At 44.0% G+C, this 16,096-nt stretch overlaps 1 protein-coding gene across 1 annotated transcript in view; it reads left to right on the top strand.

Moving 5' to 3' along the window:
• The window catches only part of dennd4c (DENN/MADD domain containing 4C), a 66,122-nt gene that overhangs the window by 39,827 nt on the left and 10,199 nt on the right, over positions 1–16,096 (top strand). Inside the window, exons 6-24 of the mRNA XM_084043389.1 lie at positions 225–466; positions 1,038–1,104; positions 2,233–2,291; positions 3,695–3,839; positions 4,278–4,453; positions 5,268–5,368; positions 5,573–5,791; positions 6,512–6,657; positions 6,869–6,907; positions 7,481–7,611; positions 8,940–9,072; positions 10,554–10,760; positions 11,503–11,631; positions 12,142–12,289; positions 13,266–13,412; positions 13,666–13,785; positions 14,017–14,148; positions 14,477–15,615; positions 15,746–15,935. Coding sequence (XP_083899515.1) covers positions 225–466; positions 1,038–1,104; positions 2,233–2,291; positions 3,695–3,839; positions 4,278–4,453; positions 5,268–5,368; positions 5,573–5,791; positions 6,512–6,657; positions 6,869–6,907; positions 7,481–7,611; positions 8,940–9,072; positions 10,554–10,760; positions 11,503–11,631; positions 12,142–12,289; positions 13,266–13,412; positions 13,666–13,785; positions 14,017–14,148; positions 14,477–15,615; positions 15,746–15,935 — 3,670 coding nt within the window. The remainder of the gene's footprint in view (positions 1–224; positions 467–1,037; positions 1,105–2,232; positions 2,292–3,694; positions 3,840–4,277; positions 4,454–5,267; positions 5,369–5,572; positions 5,792–6,511; positions 6,658–6,868; positions 6,908–7,480; positions 7,612–8,939; positions 9,073–10,553; positions 10,761–11,502; positions 11,632–12,141; positions 12,290–13,265; positions 13,413–13,665; positions 13,786–14,016; positions 14,149–14,476; positions 15,616–15,745; positions 15,936–16,096) is intronic.

Below are 16,096 nucleotides of genomic sequence, written 5' to 3'. Positions count from 1 at the left end.
CTCACAACAGGACGTCGCATCACAATATGTTATGCTTTTATCTTTTTGTAAAATCTTTGAAAAAACAAACATATACAGTACTGTATGTTATCGTCACAATACAATATTATAACAATATCGAGATTGAGGTATTTGTTGAAAAATATTGTGATATTTGATTTTGGCCATATTGTCCATAGCCCTAACATCCTGTCTGTCCACGTGTTTCCGTGCCTGTCGCCCAGGTGTACGGTGCAGCCATACAGTTCTATGAGCCCTACCCGGTGGACCTGTTGAACGAGAGGCAGAAGATCCAGTTGGGTCTGATGACCACCGTGGAGAAGAAGATGATCCCCAACCGGCCCGTGAACACCAACAAGTGCATCTGCGTGCTCTCCCGCTGGCCTTTCTTCGAGGCCTTCCGCAAGTTCCTCATGTTCCTCTACAAGCTGTCCGTCTCCGGGCCGCACCCGCTGCCCATCGAAAAGTAAGAACCCGTTCTAGGACTCATGTGAACACTTGAGACAGGATGTCTGAACAAGCTGGTTGCCGGAGGGAACCACGCATTTGTAAGGATGTTTCTTTTTTTCTTTTAAGATTTTTGGCATTTATGCCTTTATTGATACGATACTGACAGGAAATGGGGAGAGACAATGTGAAAGGACTTAGGAGCCACCAAGTCAGTGTATGAAAAGGATATTTATGTAGGTGTGTGTGACATGTGAGGACCAAATGTCCTCACAAGTATAGTAGAATTTGAGAAATAGACATTGTGAGGACCATTTTCCTGGTCCTAACAAGAAAAAAAAAGGTTTACTCAGGTTGGAGTTCAGGTTGGAGTTAGGGATATGGTTAGGCATTTAGAGGTTAGTTTTGGGGTTAGGGTTTTCCCTATTTTATAAGTTATGTGGCTATGTCATACACCGTGAAGTAGCTGATCTACGCAAAGCGTTGTGAGCTTCTAGATCTGCTATGCATCGGCATTTTTTTGCTATTTTCAATGACGTCCTAAAATGTTAGTAATACAAACGTGTGCGCGTGTTTGTTTCTCCCAACAGGCACATTTCGCACTTCATGCACAACGTGTCGTTCCCTTCACCACAAAGGCCTAGAATTCTGGTCCAGGTGAGCTATTCTTCCTTCCTCTTCTATTCTTACAGGGCAGGCCGTATTTGACTGGGTACAGTAGCTGTCTGGGAACCAGAAGATTGAACCCCCGGCACACCCAGTATACTGTATGTGTCAAAGTGTCCCTGAGCATGACATAGCCTCCCCCCGTGTGGACTCATCAAGGGCATCTTAGCAGCCATCAGCTGGGTGTAGTTGTAAAATTAATTTCCCCCTTGTGCTTGTGATGAGGGAGATCCCCGCACAGATTTACAGCGATGTTATTAATATATTCGACCAACGTGAATGTGGCAACGACTGGCCGGAACCACTGTGTCATCAGCCCCCTCTGCTGTAGTGCACTCTCACTAGTATATCAGGTTTCAATTTGAACTGCGTTCAAAATATTGAATATATTGCCCCCTTGAAAACGAGATGGTACATCTCAAGGGGTTATTACCAGTGAAATAATTTCAATATATATATAAAATATGAACCACTGGCTTAATCCTCCGGATCCTGAAGCCTGTTTCATACTTCGTTGCGAGGGAGCATAAATTAGCCTTCAGACAGATGAAAACAAAAGTAGCTAGACAGGTGACAGTAACTTAAGTAAGATGAAGCAGCAGCCAAAAGACAAGTTTTAGCCTAATTGGGTCAGAGCATGACAAGGAAGCAAAGACTGATGTCATTTAAGAAGTTTTATTTTACTTCATTTTATTTATAACATTTAAGTGGAAAGACATGAAGCAGAGTGGAGGAGACGGCACACCAATGTAGTTCATAAGATTCCTGATGTCATGTGAGCAGTCTGATTATTATTATTAATTTCTACACCATAATTAGAGGAGACAGTACAAGAATAGAGTATGGAGCCACCATAAGAAAGATTAAAGGAGTCAAAGGAGAAAGAAAGAGACAGACAACTACAGCATAGTTAGAATCCCTTAAATTGGATCAGAGCGTAAAAAATGCAATCTGAGGTTAGAATAAGACAACATAAGACTTTTTAGTTATGCTCACAAGTATTACCCCCCCCCCATCAAAGAGCATAAATCCCCCCCTATACAGTATGAAGCATACAAGCGAGAATTTCCCCCCATTTTGAAAAAAATAAAATTCAGGCCCTCTGTGTTTTTTCTCCAGCTCTCGGCACATGACACCTTGATGCTTGCTCAGCCTGTATGCACACCTTTGCCTCTCAGGTAAGACCGGTCTCATATTATGTTTGTAGCAATGATACGATCATATCTTGGTTATTTCAGTTCTATTAACACTGGAAAATGAGGTTAATCTTTTCTCTTAAATCTTGATCACTGTTTCCGATTCAAAGAAGCTAAATTAAGTTGTTGGTACATGTGCTTCACTTCTGCATATTCTGAAAGCATAACGTGTACACACAAGTATGACTGGAGAAAGACCGCAGTGTGTGTGTTGTTGTTGTTTTTAAACCATATTGTTCCAGAGGAAATGGTGAGGTTATGAAAGCATTCATCCATTTAATTTTCCTGGCTGGCTCACATGAAATTACATTCATCCATGTCAGTTTTCCAAAGGTCAAACACAAACAGCCATTACTCTGTCACTGTAATCATGATTGTAATCATTGAAGGTGCCCTATGAATAAAAATAAATACATTAAAATGAATATGGGAAGACAGCGCTGCTGCGGTTGCTGCATCGCGTATACTAGTAATGGTTGAAGTCATTCTATCAGCTTATTTGCATGTTAATGATTTGCCAGACAAAGCAAAAAAAAAATCTAAAATGGCTTCCCACAGTCATTAAATTAAGTTAAAGTTGATCATTGAATTCTAGACTGATGTGTTTACTTCCAGGTGAAACCCTTCATTTTCTTTTTAGCCTCACGTTCCCAATCTTCTCTTTGACTCGATTTGGGTACCGTACAGTACTAGAGGTTCGGCTCGCTGTGCGGCCCTCCCGCCTAGCCGCTGCGCGGTGCTCCCGTCTTTGTAGCCTAAGTTTCCATTAGGTAGACCTCTCTGAATCAGATCTGTGAATAATGCATAAAATAATGCATATTCACGACCCGTTGCAACACGGGTGTTTGTGTCGACACGCAACTGCAACATGCAAACCGAAAGCGAAGCGAGACCGAACTTGTTGGAGACCCAGACACACAAACAGCTTGGAGACGCAGACAGACAGCCAAGCATGCACGCTACTCTCTATTCATGTATATTAGGATGACCCTTGTGCACATCCTAGTTAAGCACATCGGTGTCCCTATTCTGGCCATGTCATAGGCGAGCATTTGGTGAAAATAGCCGATCTACAAGCTCACAGCGAGTCGTTGTGAGCATGTAGATCGATAATTTTCACCAAATAGATTTGGTGTAGAGGGGAAAAAAGGAGGGGACCAATTATAGATCCCTGAGGGACCCCCCGGTTAACTGAAGCATATAGGGGTTTACGTGGTTAAATCATCACCCTAGCCTAGAGGACTCCAAATGAGCTTAAGTAACACCAAGGTCTCATCTCTCTTGATTTCTTGTTTTTTTTCCCCTTCCATTCTTGTTTTGTTTTCCTTCCATTTCCCACGCCGTTGTCTTCCTCTCATCTGGTCTGTTGTGTCTTTATCTTGCAGCGGGGCAGACTACGGCACTCTGCTGATGAACCTGGGCCCAGAAAACTCTGCCACGCTGCTGCACTTTGTCTTGCAGGAAAGCAAGATCCTGCTGCACTCCCTCAGACCCGCTGTGCTCACTGGAGTGGCTGAGGCTGTGGTAGCTGTGAGTCACCTCCGCCTGCCCACAAATCATCAATCAACATGAATAGATTAGATCAGTGGTTCTCTAACTTCTTAATTTCCATGACCTCCATAACTCTGAGAGTGTACAAATGGAAACAAATGGAGTCTGGACCCTTGCGGGGCCATTTGGTTCCATTTGTACACACTCTGAGTTACAAACCTGTAAGGGTCCATTTGGACCTGCTGAGGGTCAATAGACCCCTCTGTGTAACAAAGACGAGCATTCACACTTTATTGTAAATAGAATAATACAATTGTAAAATGTTTTACATGATACATCACTAAACTGAATATTTAATTTCGAAAATTGTATTTGATTAATTAATCGATAATAGTTTCCCTCTTAAAATCGTTTGAGATGTGTCTTTGACATTTGTTGTGGCTCTTTGTATGTGTATGTCTTTATTCTTGTACGCAGATGATCTTCCCTTTCCAGTGGCAGTGTCCCTACATCCCTCTGTGTCCCCTCTCTCTGGCGGGGGTCCTCAATGCCCCTCTTCCTTTCATTGTGGGCGTGGACTCTCGCTACTTTGATCTGTATGACCCGCCTCCTGACGTTGTGTGTGTGGACCTAGACACCAACACCATCTACCTGTAAGGCACCGTCTAACATCTCACTGGATATTTAAACATGCGTATTTGTTTTGTTTGCTAGTTTGTTTCTTCATTTTATTTATTTGCACATATAAAACAGAAACTGAGTGGTGCGTTGTCAGTGCAATAACCTTAGCAACACAGGACAAGCTGATAACGCGGCGTGAAGCTATGTCGAGTATTGCATCAACACAGGCAGTACTCAGTGAGGGTAGCAAATAGTTGCTGTCGGGCGTAAACCTCTTATCTACATATTTTTAGTTTTTGTGTTTTTTTGTAAATTAATGCCCTACTTGATCATACTATAGCGTTACTAAAGTATCAAAGGTAGCAGATCTGCATGCTCGTGCCGCGTTTTGAGCTTGTACATCTGCTACTTTTGCTATTTTTTTATTTGAATCCTGAAACGTAACAGTTTTGGACGAAATGGTAGTTCTTCTACCACTGCTCAATATTATGTCAGTATTTTACTCATGTTCCATAGAGTAAAACACCTTAGTTACTTGGAATGCATTTCCAATGAACTGGGGTTATGTTAATGTGACCTTTAGGGATGTCACGATTATGAAATTTACTTGATGAATTGTTGTTCAAATAATTTGCGAATAACAATTTGATTGTGTTTCTGTGGTTGAACAAAAATGTAATTTCTGTTTGGCTTTTCAATGATCATGACGATTATGACGATTATGCAAAAAATAATTGCGATTATCGCAAATAATTGTGATTTAGGCGATTATGTAGTAATTGTGACAGGCCTAGTTTCTACAGGTTTAAAGCAGCTAAGTGCCTGTATGGTGTTAATGCATTACAGGTCAGACGAGAAGAGACACAGTAACTGGAAAAACCTCCCAAAGAAGCCCTGTAAGAGCCTGCTCAACTCATTGAGCAACCTGCACCACCAGCTGGCCACCGGTACAAACAGCACCTTACCTCTTTTTTTTCTAGATACGCTCATTCTCCACGGTAGAATTCAGCTGTTAAATTAATAGAAATTCTGCTGTTAAATATCTGAATTATTTGTATAAAATGTTCTATTTAAATAAACAAGCACACAGTGCTGGAACAAGGTTTTGTGCGGTACAGTTACCGTAAATTGACTCGAGCCTTGTGTTCCAGTACGTCGAACAGCGCAGGAGGGCTTGGCGGTGGATATGACCCCCATCGAGGCGGACTTCACCTGGCACAAGAAGATGACTGCCCTGGAAATGGAGATCCAGGAGGCCTTTCTTCGTTTCATGGCCACCATCTTAAAGGGCTACCGCTACTACCTCAAACCCATTTCCCAGTGGCCTTCTGAGAAGGCCACATCCGCAGACTCACTATACGACCTGCAAGGTAAATGAGGGAGACGATTCACATTTTACTTCCTGAATGAGGTATGGGAAAATGGTGGGGGAAATTAGTTCTGGTCTCAAAGAGTAAATCGTTGTTCAGATAGCAACCTAGTTTGTATATAGATTATATTATTGACCTTGGTTTTGATTATGGGTTGTATCATCCATTTCGTGAATATGCATTATTTTATGCATTATTCACAGATCTGATTCAGAGAGGTCTACCTAATGGAAACTTATCGCCAAGCCTATTTCAAGAACCATTTCAACAATAGCTGAGACAAAGTGTTTTCAGCAATCAATCATCTCTATGACATTGGCTGTAAAGGGAGTTGTGTAATCCATTTCCTCGAAGCAACCATTAGCCATCATTGAACTTGATACTGCCTGAGAGGCCAATAGGAGATAGAGAAACAGAAGATCAATGGATCCTAACTGGGTCTTTGAAAGGTGTTTCAAAGTATTAGACCACACAATTGTGTTTATCTTACTTTAAACTGCAGAGTACGTTTTAGTATACGTTCTTACAGCCGGAAAAGTTTGGTTCTGGCTTGTGATTGGACTACTGTACCAGCAGCTTTGTGAGATTGCCAACAATCATTTGGAGGTCCTGTTAAACACAGCAAGTGTGGCTGGTGGTGAATTTACAGTACAGTACTACATGCGGTCAGTTCCGTCCCTTCGCCAGGATACATTGACGCTGACGCCTCTCCTCCTCCAGGGTTTCTAAAGAGTCGCGACCGCGCCCACCAGAAGTTCTACCAAGTTCTCACCAAGACCCAGATCTTCATCCGCTTCATCGAGGAGTGCACCTTCGTCAGTGATAAGGACACAGGCCTGGCCTTCTTTGACGATTGTATTGAGAAGGTGACTGCCAGCCTGGCAACCGTCCAGGATCAGATCCTGTCCTTGATTTTTATTTTTATTTTTTTTCTTCACCAAAGCTCCTTTCTAATGAAAGAGCTTTTGTTTAATGTTATTCTATTGGCAGGGCGAACATTCCTCCACTGGGAGATGAAGGAAGCACAAATTTCCTCTGATTCATTCTGTTCCTTTTCGCTCTTTCCTCTTCTCGCAGCTTTTCCCCGCCGATAAAGTCACTGACAAGGGCACCAAGGTAATTGCCCACTCCATAATCCAGTTTCCTAGCACCTTGTTTTTTTTACTGTTTGAATAGTGTGTGTGTGTGTGAATAGTTTCAATGGTTAGTTGAGTTGCAAATGCAGTTCAAAATAGAGCCTGTCAAAGGTGTCATCATCTCTTCCTGTTAAGAAATCCCTCGTTCTTTCCTGCCTTTCCTCCTACTTGAATCCTGATGATCAACTAATAGGCTTAATCAACTAATGAAGTAGGCCTAATCAACTAATGAAATAGGCTTAATCAACTAATGAAGTAGGCATTAGCAACTAATGAAATGGGCTTAACTACATGAACCCCTAGCATCCCTATTGTGGGCATGTCATATTACAGTAGGTGAACATTTGGCGAAAAGCGCCGAACATTTGCAAAGAATAGCAGCTCTGCAAGCAAAGAGCTTGTAGGTCAGCTATTTTCGGCAAAGAGGTTTGGTGTAGAGGGGAAAAAAGGAGTGGACCAAGTATAGACCCCTGGTGGAAGTAAAGTATACAGGGTGTGTTAATCAACTAATGAAAGAGGCTTAATCAACACAATGATGTGAACCACGCTGCAGGTGGAAGCCGAGTTATCTGAGGACACAAGGCTGATGGAGTTGGATGAGTCCCAGAAGAGTGAACACACTGTGTTCGTCATGCCCCCTGAACCCCCCGCTGAGGAGGGACACGAAGCCCCTGCCCGATACAGGTCAGTCTCTCCTGGGGGTGCAACAGTTAATGAAACTAATTTAATCGATTACATCGATTATAAAAAAGAATTGATGATTTGATAAAATAATCGATTAATAATGACTCCCTATTTTGGGCAGTAAAAATTGCCTTTATACAATCTCACAACATGTTACGAGCTTCTACATCGTCTATTTTTGCACAACAATGTTATTCGACAAAGCATAAAATAAAAAAGTGATTCATCGATTTGTTGATACATAAAAATGATAATGTAATATAAAAAAAGTGTACTTCTCCATTATTCGAATAATTGAAAAAGTAATTGATAGATACTAAGAAAATGATTGATAGTTACAACCCTTGTCTCTCGCCTGTGAGATCCTACACTGCAGCTGGCTCACCTGTGACCCATGATTTACATGAACCCTAGCGTCTCTATTCTGGGCACATCAAAATAGGTGAACATTCGGCCAAAAATGCTGATCTCTTCACCAAAAATAGCCGTTGTGAGCTTGTAGATTTGGTGTAGACAGGGGGGGACCCCATCAACGGAGTGTATTAGGTTTAACATTTGGAACTCAAATCTTTGCTTCTGGGGGTCCCTGGAACAAAATATTTTGAGATGGGGGTCCGTGTCCAAATACATGTAATTTTGGGGCTTCTTGACATGAAAAGTTTGAGAACCACTGATATAACAACATGGGTGTTTCAGAAAACTGTTAGGATTTAAAAGACATTTGTAGAATCAGCCTCAGGTCTTAACACATTGACTGCCATCGGCTAATCTCAGAACGTCCATCGTAGTGCCAAGCAATTTCTTACCTTTTTTGTTTTTTTGATTCCGTCATAGGCCCCGCTAAATCCGTTTAAAATCCGCGTTCATTTGGTTCGACACAAACACGGGACCCGACCGAACAAAACGCTGAAAACCGTGCGGCGATCCGACACTGCATTCTGGAGAACGAGAGGAAAACGCTAAAATGGTGGATGCGGTGAGAAAAACAACAAGCCAGAGATAATGGCGTCCAAAGTTGACCGCTAGACAGGAAACGGAGGCGGGAGAAAAACCGGAAACAGTATTATTTCGTTTCCGGTCCGCCCACTTCGAGACCGGAAGTGCAAAAAAAATCCGGAATCTGCACCTGCACGATTTAACATGGGAAAACTACGGGACTACGGGCTACGGGAACGGCAGTTAACGGTTGGATTTAACGGCCCGTAGGACTACGGGCCTGGCAGTGGATGTGTTAATGGGTTAAGTGGTTATTGTGATTGTACGCACTGCAGCGCAACATTGTTGGTGAACAGTAGTTTGTGTTTTCTTACACCCCCCGCTCTCTCCAGCTATAAGGGCTTCCCCAGGTTGCGGACGGATCTGTTCGACCGGCCCAGGGAGCTAAGACCAGCACTCAGTACCAGAGCAGCCGGATCCAGTCTGTCCAGCAGCCCTGCACTACTTGCAAAGAGGACCAAGCAGGTACACATGCACATACATTCGATTATTTTCTTAGCCGGTATTATATCGATTACTTTTTCAATTCATCGAATAATCGAGAAGCACGTTTTTTCTTTATGTCAATGAATTGGCCCAAAAAAATGAACAGGTTTTTATTATCAACTAAACTTAGTAGGATTAACCACTTAAGTCTTATTTTATACTTATACAACAGTGTCGCGCAAAAGTAGGCTATATAAAAGCTCACAACATGCTGCGAGCTTGTACATAAGCTAAAACAAATTGATCCATAATTCTTTATAATTTATGATTGATTCGATTAACCGTTGCACCCCCGGGAGGAGAGCTAGTGCTAATGCCATACTAGGTGATACCCCAGCTGCTCCAGACTTTGCCCCACACACAAGTCTCAAAATAACTAGCGGCACACATACTACGCTTGGAATATTTCACTACTACTCATCAGCTAGTTTATTTACAGAACAACAGGCCATTAGATGGAACACTCAGTTTCTTTAGCGTTGGCTGGAGTACAGAGTTCTGTTACAGTGTGGTGTGCAACATGCACAGTGCGCTTGACTTCAAACGAAATGTCCGCATGTTGGCCAACGGCAAGTTTATTTTGGACGGGATTTGAGAGGGAAAAAGGCACTCAGTGGAACCTATCTCTCTGAGAGACAGATGAATCACTGGAAGAAGAATATTCCCAGCAGGATTACTGGGTGTTTTTATTTATTTTTACAACATTCTGTTTTACCATCAGTAATGTACTGTATTATTTATTGATGACAAGAAAGATAAATATTATTTAATATAAAAATGTATCGTTAGGAATCCACTCCAGACATTTCTGATAAAAGACTGTGTGTTTAAAGGCGGAAAAGTTTACAAAATAAAGGCCAAAAGACTAGTTTCCATTGTATTAGCCAAATGACGCGAGGAAGCTGGAATTAATCTTTTCACGCACCTTCCTCCACAAATATTAAATTTGTCAGAGGTCATAACACAGATTTTCCTTTAGTTCACCATCCTGGGGCAGTTTAGAATCTAGTGCCTTGCTCGAAGACACTAGAACTGGGCTGTGCTAACTCACCGCTCTAATACACCCTCAATTCAGTTAATATTTAAGTTATTAGTCATAATTGACTACCTCTTGGCCAGCGTGTCACCAATACTAACACACACACGTGTGTGTGTGTGTGTGTGTGTGTGTGTGTGTGTGTGTGTGTGTGTGTGTGTGTGTGTGTGTGTGTGTGTGTGTGTGTGTGTGTGTGTGTGTGTGTGTGTGTGTGTGTGTGTGTGTGTGTGTGTGTGTGCATTTAAACTGGTATTTTAATTTAATTTGAAATACCAACACAAATATTATTGAATAAAATGTCAACAAATACATAATTTTTCATTAAAATGTGACCTCCACATGTATTGCAATTTGTACTGCATTAGACATTCAGAATATTTAGAGTAGGACTTTGGTACATAACTGTAAGTATGTCCCATTCCAGGAGATAAAGCTGGCGTACAAGATGGCCAAACGTTTCTACTCCAACCCACCACTATGGGCACGCTGTCTGTACAGTCACTGCTACAGCCTGTGGTTCATCTGTCTGCCAGCAGCTGTACGAATGTCCAAGTCTAAGAGCCGCGCCATGCAGCAGGCCTACACCATTCTCCTCAAGATGAGGAACACTGAGGTGGAAGTGCTGGATGAGGTACACATTTTTTATACTGTATATATTTATTATAACATTTTTCACATTTTAGTTTGTATACTTTTTTTTTTCTTTCAATTATGTGTAATATTAGACCAAACTACAATAAAGATGGCGGCGCATCTAGTCGTGTCCAATATTATATAGTTTCAATGTACAGGCTGATGTTCTTGGTTTACTTATTAGTTATTATTAGATTATTGGTTTACTTATGTATTACTTTATTTTTAGATTACTATTCCTATGCATTTGATGTATTATCTTGTGTTGTCCTTGCTTACTGTAAATCGCTCTGGATTAAGAGCGTCTGCTAAATGCCTAGATTATAAATTGTAAATTGCATGCTGTGTATAGTACTGTAACTGCAGTCCCGGTTCCCTGAAGGTGGCATACCAGTTTCAGGTTCAGTTTCCCTCAGCACATTTGAACTAGACACAGGCAAATGTGTTTCCGGTTTAAATCCCCGGAAATGCGTATGCCATCTTCGAGAAACCAGTACTACAGTTATGCACAGAGTGGACCCTATCCAGTGCACCATCTGCTTCAAATATTTTTTATAGACATTGTCAACCAGTAGGCATCCCTGTCCTACACGACAGCAGGGTCTAAATTTCTCAATGGAAGAGTGGGGAAACCACATCCAACCACTGCAACTGTGCTAGTTATATTGTATTAACATACTCTAGCATACAGAATGGTTAAAATGTTTTATACATTAAAATAAGTTCCAGAATATTTTAAGGTATGTTACAGAGTAGTAATGCAGCTGTGCGGTGTGTGGGGACTTCCTGTCATGGCCGTGCGTGTCCTGGTGGAGATGAAGAAAGCCGGCGTGCTTCCCAACGCCATAACATATGGATACTACAACAAGGTAGCATAGAAACATTTAACATTATACTACCACGCTATTGTATGAAGCCACTTTGCAAATGGCTCAATGGAATAGCAGTTAGCCACAACAAACTTCAGACTCAACCTGGAAATGTGCTGACCACATGGTCACTCTGGCACTGTCACTTTATATATGACTGGGAATACACTTTATAGACCATATTCACACGGCGGCCATATTGGAATTTAACATTGAAAGTGCCACCACCCGGGGTGGCTACTTTCATTGACTTCATAGAAACATGGCCGCCGTGTGAATATGGTCTATTGCCTTTACACTGGCACTATCACTTTATGTGTACCGGTATATGACTGGGAATACTCTATTCCCACACATTTCATACATAGTTGATATCTGCTGCTATGTTGTTTTGATATTTTATTTTTTTCTACTATCTCTATAATTTATGTAATTGAAATGCGTTGGTAGCATGTACAAAAAGTAATTACACTCACTCCTTTCTCCTCTATGATTGCTTTCCATATCAAGGCGGTTCTGGAGAGTCCATGGCCCAGCCGTAACCGCAGCGGCCTCTTTATGTGGACTAAGCTTCGCCTTGTGCTCCGTGGGGTGGCCCAGTTCAAGCAGGCCCTGAACCGCACATCTAACAGCAAAAGACCTACTATTATCACTACAGGTCTGTAACATTTTAGGTCCCGACTGGGATGTTTGAATGGGCAACATAAAGGGAGAGAATAAAAATCACAGAATTGTCTCTTGCGTAATAGATTTGTTTGTAGAAGTCAGATTTGAGATTGCAAATGATCTCTTTGTCTTCTAGCAAGGCTACTAATCCATGCTGATTTTGACCTTTCATAGTTGAGCTTTTTTTTACCAGGTGCTCGAAGAGCGCCTGAGTCTAAGAAGAGGCAAGGCAGAGTTCAACAGATTACAGATTTGCATTCGACACATTTTCGACACAGATTTGCATTCGACACATTTTCGACACATTTACGTCATTGGCTGTCCTTTAAGCCAATGGGGACATTTTCCCATACTCTGCACCTTGTCCTCCCAAGCTATGGGTAAGCGACAACTATTTGTCATTGGCTGTCCTGGCTGTCCTTCACTCCTTTAAGCCAATGGCCACACGAATGGGGAGACGGCCCGCCCCCCACTGTAACAGCTCTCCGCTGTCCGCTCCCCTCATTCACACTGTAACAGTTGCAGGCAGGACAGTTAGCCTAAATGCTAGCGTGCTTCATTAGACCTAGTTTGGCTATTAAGTTATTATTTGGCCATGTTCACACTGACTTCAAACTTCGCTATTGTTGGGAAGACCTGTGTGGTGTCTAAAAATGTTGCCACCACTTATATAAAAAACATTATTAGCGTTTAGCGTTGCAAATTCTGTTGCCAGGTTTGGCGAGAGAAACAAGCAATCCGAAAAACAAGTAATCAGGTCTATGAAAACACACACACACACACACACACACACACACACACACACACACACACACACACACACACACACACACACAGAGCACCTGGTAGAATAATTAAGACAATTTAAGTCTCTCTCTTCTACCTTTCTGTTTATTTTCCACCTTTCTTTCTCCATTACCCTTCTTTCCCTGTCTGGTCTGTCTGTCTCTCTCTCTCTCTCTGTGCAGCTGCATCAACAGGTGAGTCAGTGGTTGGCGATGGTGACCGCCTGAGTCACGGCAGTGCTGACAGCACCGGTGAAGTCAACGGGGAACACACTCTGTTTGCCCGCGGCCTGGTTATTGCCGACTCAACCGACAACCACCGCAGCACAGGTACATACAGTACTTGTTACTTCAACAGGTCGAGCTGTTAAAACACAACTATGACATTTGAGGTCCAAAAGTCACATCAGAGTTTTTTATAGGGTCCCATTTCCTCCCCACCATGTGCCCCAAGCTTGACATTTACAATATGTCAATTTGTATTATAAAATAAAAGCTGTGTGCAAAGCCAATAGTTGTAATGATGAGTGAATTTAAGTCTAGTGTGTGAATACAACACGGTATGTGTGTGTGTGTGCCACAGGGGGGCAGTCTGACCAAGGCTACGGCTCCAAGGATGAGTTGCATCAGGACCTGCCAGACTCTTCACACACTGCTGGGTCTGTTCTCTCCACAGCGCACAATGCCAAGGCACAGCACAATGGTGAGTGGCGCTGTTTCATTCACCCCCAGCCCCGTGAACAGCCTTGTGCACGGCGAAGGGTTATTCTAATCAGCACTAGCGCCGTATTCAAATGAGTTCATTGACCCCAATGTCGATTCCGGCTGGAGGTCCCATTTTGTGTGTTGTGCCGGTGTGCCCCTTCTCTTCCTGTCTAGCTACACTCATTAATCTAACGAAAGCTTAATGTGTATGTGGCCTCTTGTAATGCAGGGGATGATGTGGCTGACTCTGTGGACAGTGCTGTGGCAGTAGCGGAGGCCTCCGGCCCTGTGGACGGCCTCTCAAAGGTCCCCAGCATTGTGAAGCTGTCAGCTGGGAGCTTCGACGCTGGCAGGGAAACTGGTGAGGGGTGAAAAAAGGGAGCATCTTGAGGTTTACCTAAAACCAGTTAGCATATAGTGATATAACTGACTGACTTGGCATCAAATGGCATCAAAAAGTAGATATACAGTATAACTGAAAGCTCTTTTGGTTTGGTCAAAAACACACAAACCCCAGTTGACGAAGTCGGTGGCTTTTACTCGGATAACATGACCAGACAAACAGAATATATATAAGCTTCCATTATTCTTGTTATATCAACCTTTTTGTTGTTATTGCAGTTTACACAGATATTCTCTGAATTTGACCCGATGGCGACTGTATTGTCCATCTGTGCCCTTTTCCTCAGGTATGGGGAAGCTCTTCAAGCTGCGGGGAAAGAGCGAAGACGTGTCCCTCCCCGAGGAGACCACTCTGCTGGAGGCAGACGAATCAGCCCCCCAGACGCAGCAGCAGCAGCAGAGGCAGAAAGGCTTTGCCGAGCAGCGTAGCTGCAGCTTCAGCTTCAGCGCAGAGAGCCGTGCGGGTATGCTGTCGGAGAAGGGCGTGGACCACATAGCCAGCCGCATGGGCGCAGACGCCCGCATTCTGGCGGCCGCCCTGTGTGTCGGTGCCACGAGTCCGCCCCCGCCCCCGAACACCGTGTCCAAAGCACTTTTCAAAGACCTGGAGGAGGAGCCTGAGGACGACCAAGGTTTGATACTGGGCAAGCTGTCAGAGGAGGAGGGACCTGTAACGGACACGCCCACACTGGAAGACGAGAAGGGGCGTGATGAAGAGGAGACAGCGTCTGAGGGGGCCAAAGGGAAGGAGGCAAGCAAGGAGGACACTACTGTAACACAGGAGAAAGAAGAGGAGGAGGAGGAGTCTGGGGTCCGCGGGTTGACCCTGGAGAGGGAGGACGTGGAAGTGGGCGCTGACCCCCTCTCCCTCCTGGTGTTTGAGAGCGATGAGGTGGCCTCGGTGACGAGCCAGGAGCCACGCTCCGTCCCCGCCGTGGTGTCACGCAACCTGGCCGAGGAGATCGAGATGTACATGAGCCTGCGCAGCCCCCTGGGCACTAAGTCCTCCAGCATGGAGCTCCACCAAGGCCAGGTAGACGCTCCCGATGCTCTGCCTGACAAGCTGCCCCTGGAGAGGAGGTCCAGTCTCCCTGTGCCTCCCATTAAGACCCCGTCTGGCTCACCGGGCGTTACCCCCAACCGCAGCCCCAACACGGTCACTCGTTCCAAGACCTTCGCCGCCAAGAGCAGAAACTCAATGACTGTTGCGGCAAGTCCGCGCTCCGCCACCCTCACGGCGCTGGTCAAGTCGTCCCAGGGGGGCTCGCTGGGCTCTGTTATTAACACCTTCTCAGGCATGAAGATGGACACCCTGCTCTCGGGTCCTAAAATGGACGTCTTTAAGTCGGGCATGAAGCAGGCAGCTAATGTTGCTAGCAAAATGTGGGGGGCAGTGGCATCGGCTTACTCGTACTCGGATGACGAGGTACGTTGTTCATAAGCGATTGACTCGAGACTAGCGCTTAGCGAGGTCTGTAACATTTGGAGGATATAACCATGACAGATAGACTAACAGGGCGTTAAAATAATCTCCAATCCATCTGTGTGTTCCGTAGGATGAACTAGCCCAGGGTGGCGGCTTCCCTGCCCATCTGGAGGAGCATATGTTGGCTGGGCACAGCGGGGGGCACAGCCCCAGCGAGAGAGCCATCCCAGGCTTGGTGTCCAACGGCCTGAACCATAGCAACACCAGTCTGGGTAGCAGCAGTGGCAGCAGTGACACAGGCCGGGGGACCCACCAGACACGTAAGAACCCTCACACATGCATGGTTTGTTAGCTTGTTTTTGTGGTGAGGAATATGGACAGTGAAGAAACCCGAGTAATGAGCAGGTAAAATAATCCATGTAAGAATCCATGTAAAACGAACAGTCCCATAAGGGTGCAATCCAACACCCAACTTTAATTC

Source organism: Gymnoscopelus microlampas (genome assembly GCF_963454915.1).
Source record: "Gymnoscopelus microlampas genome assembly, chromosome: 19".
In the NCBI taxonomy this organism is placed as follows: Eukaryota; Metazoa; Chordata; class Actinopteri; order Myctophiformes; family Myctophidae; genus Gymnoscopelus; species Gymnoscopelus microlampas.
This window is presented reverse-complemented; position numbering and strand designations above follow the sequence as displayed.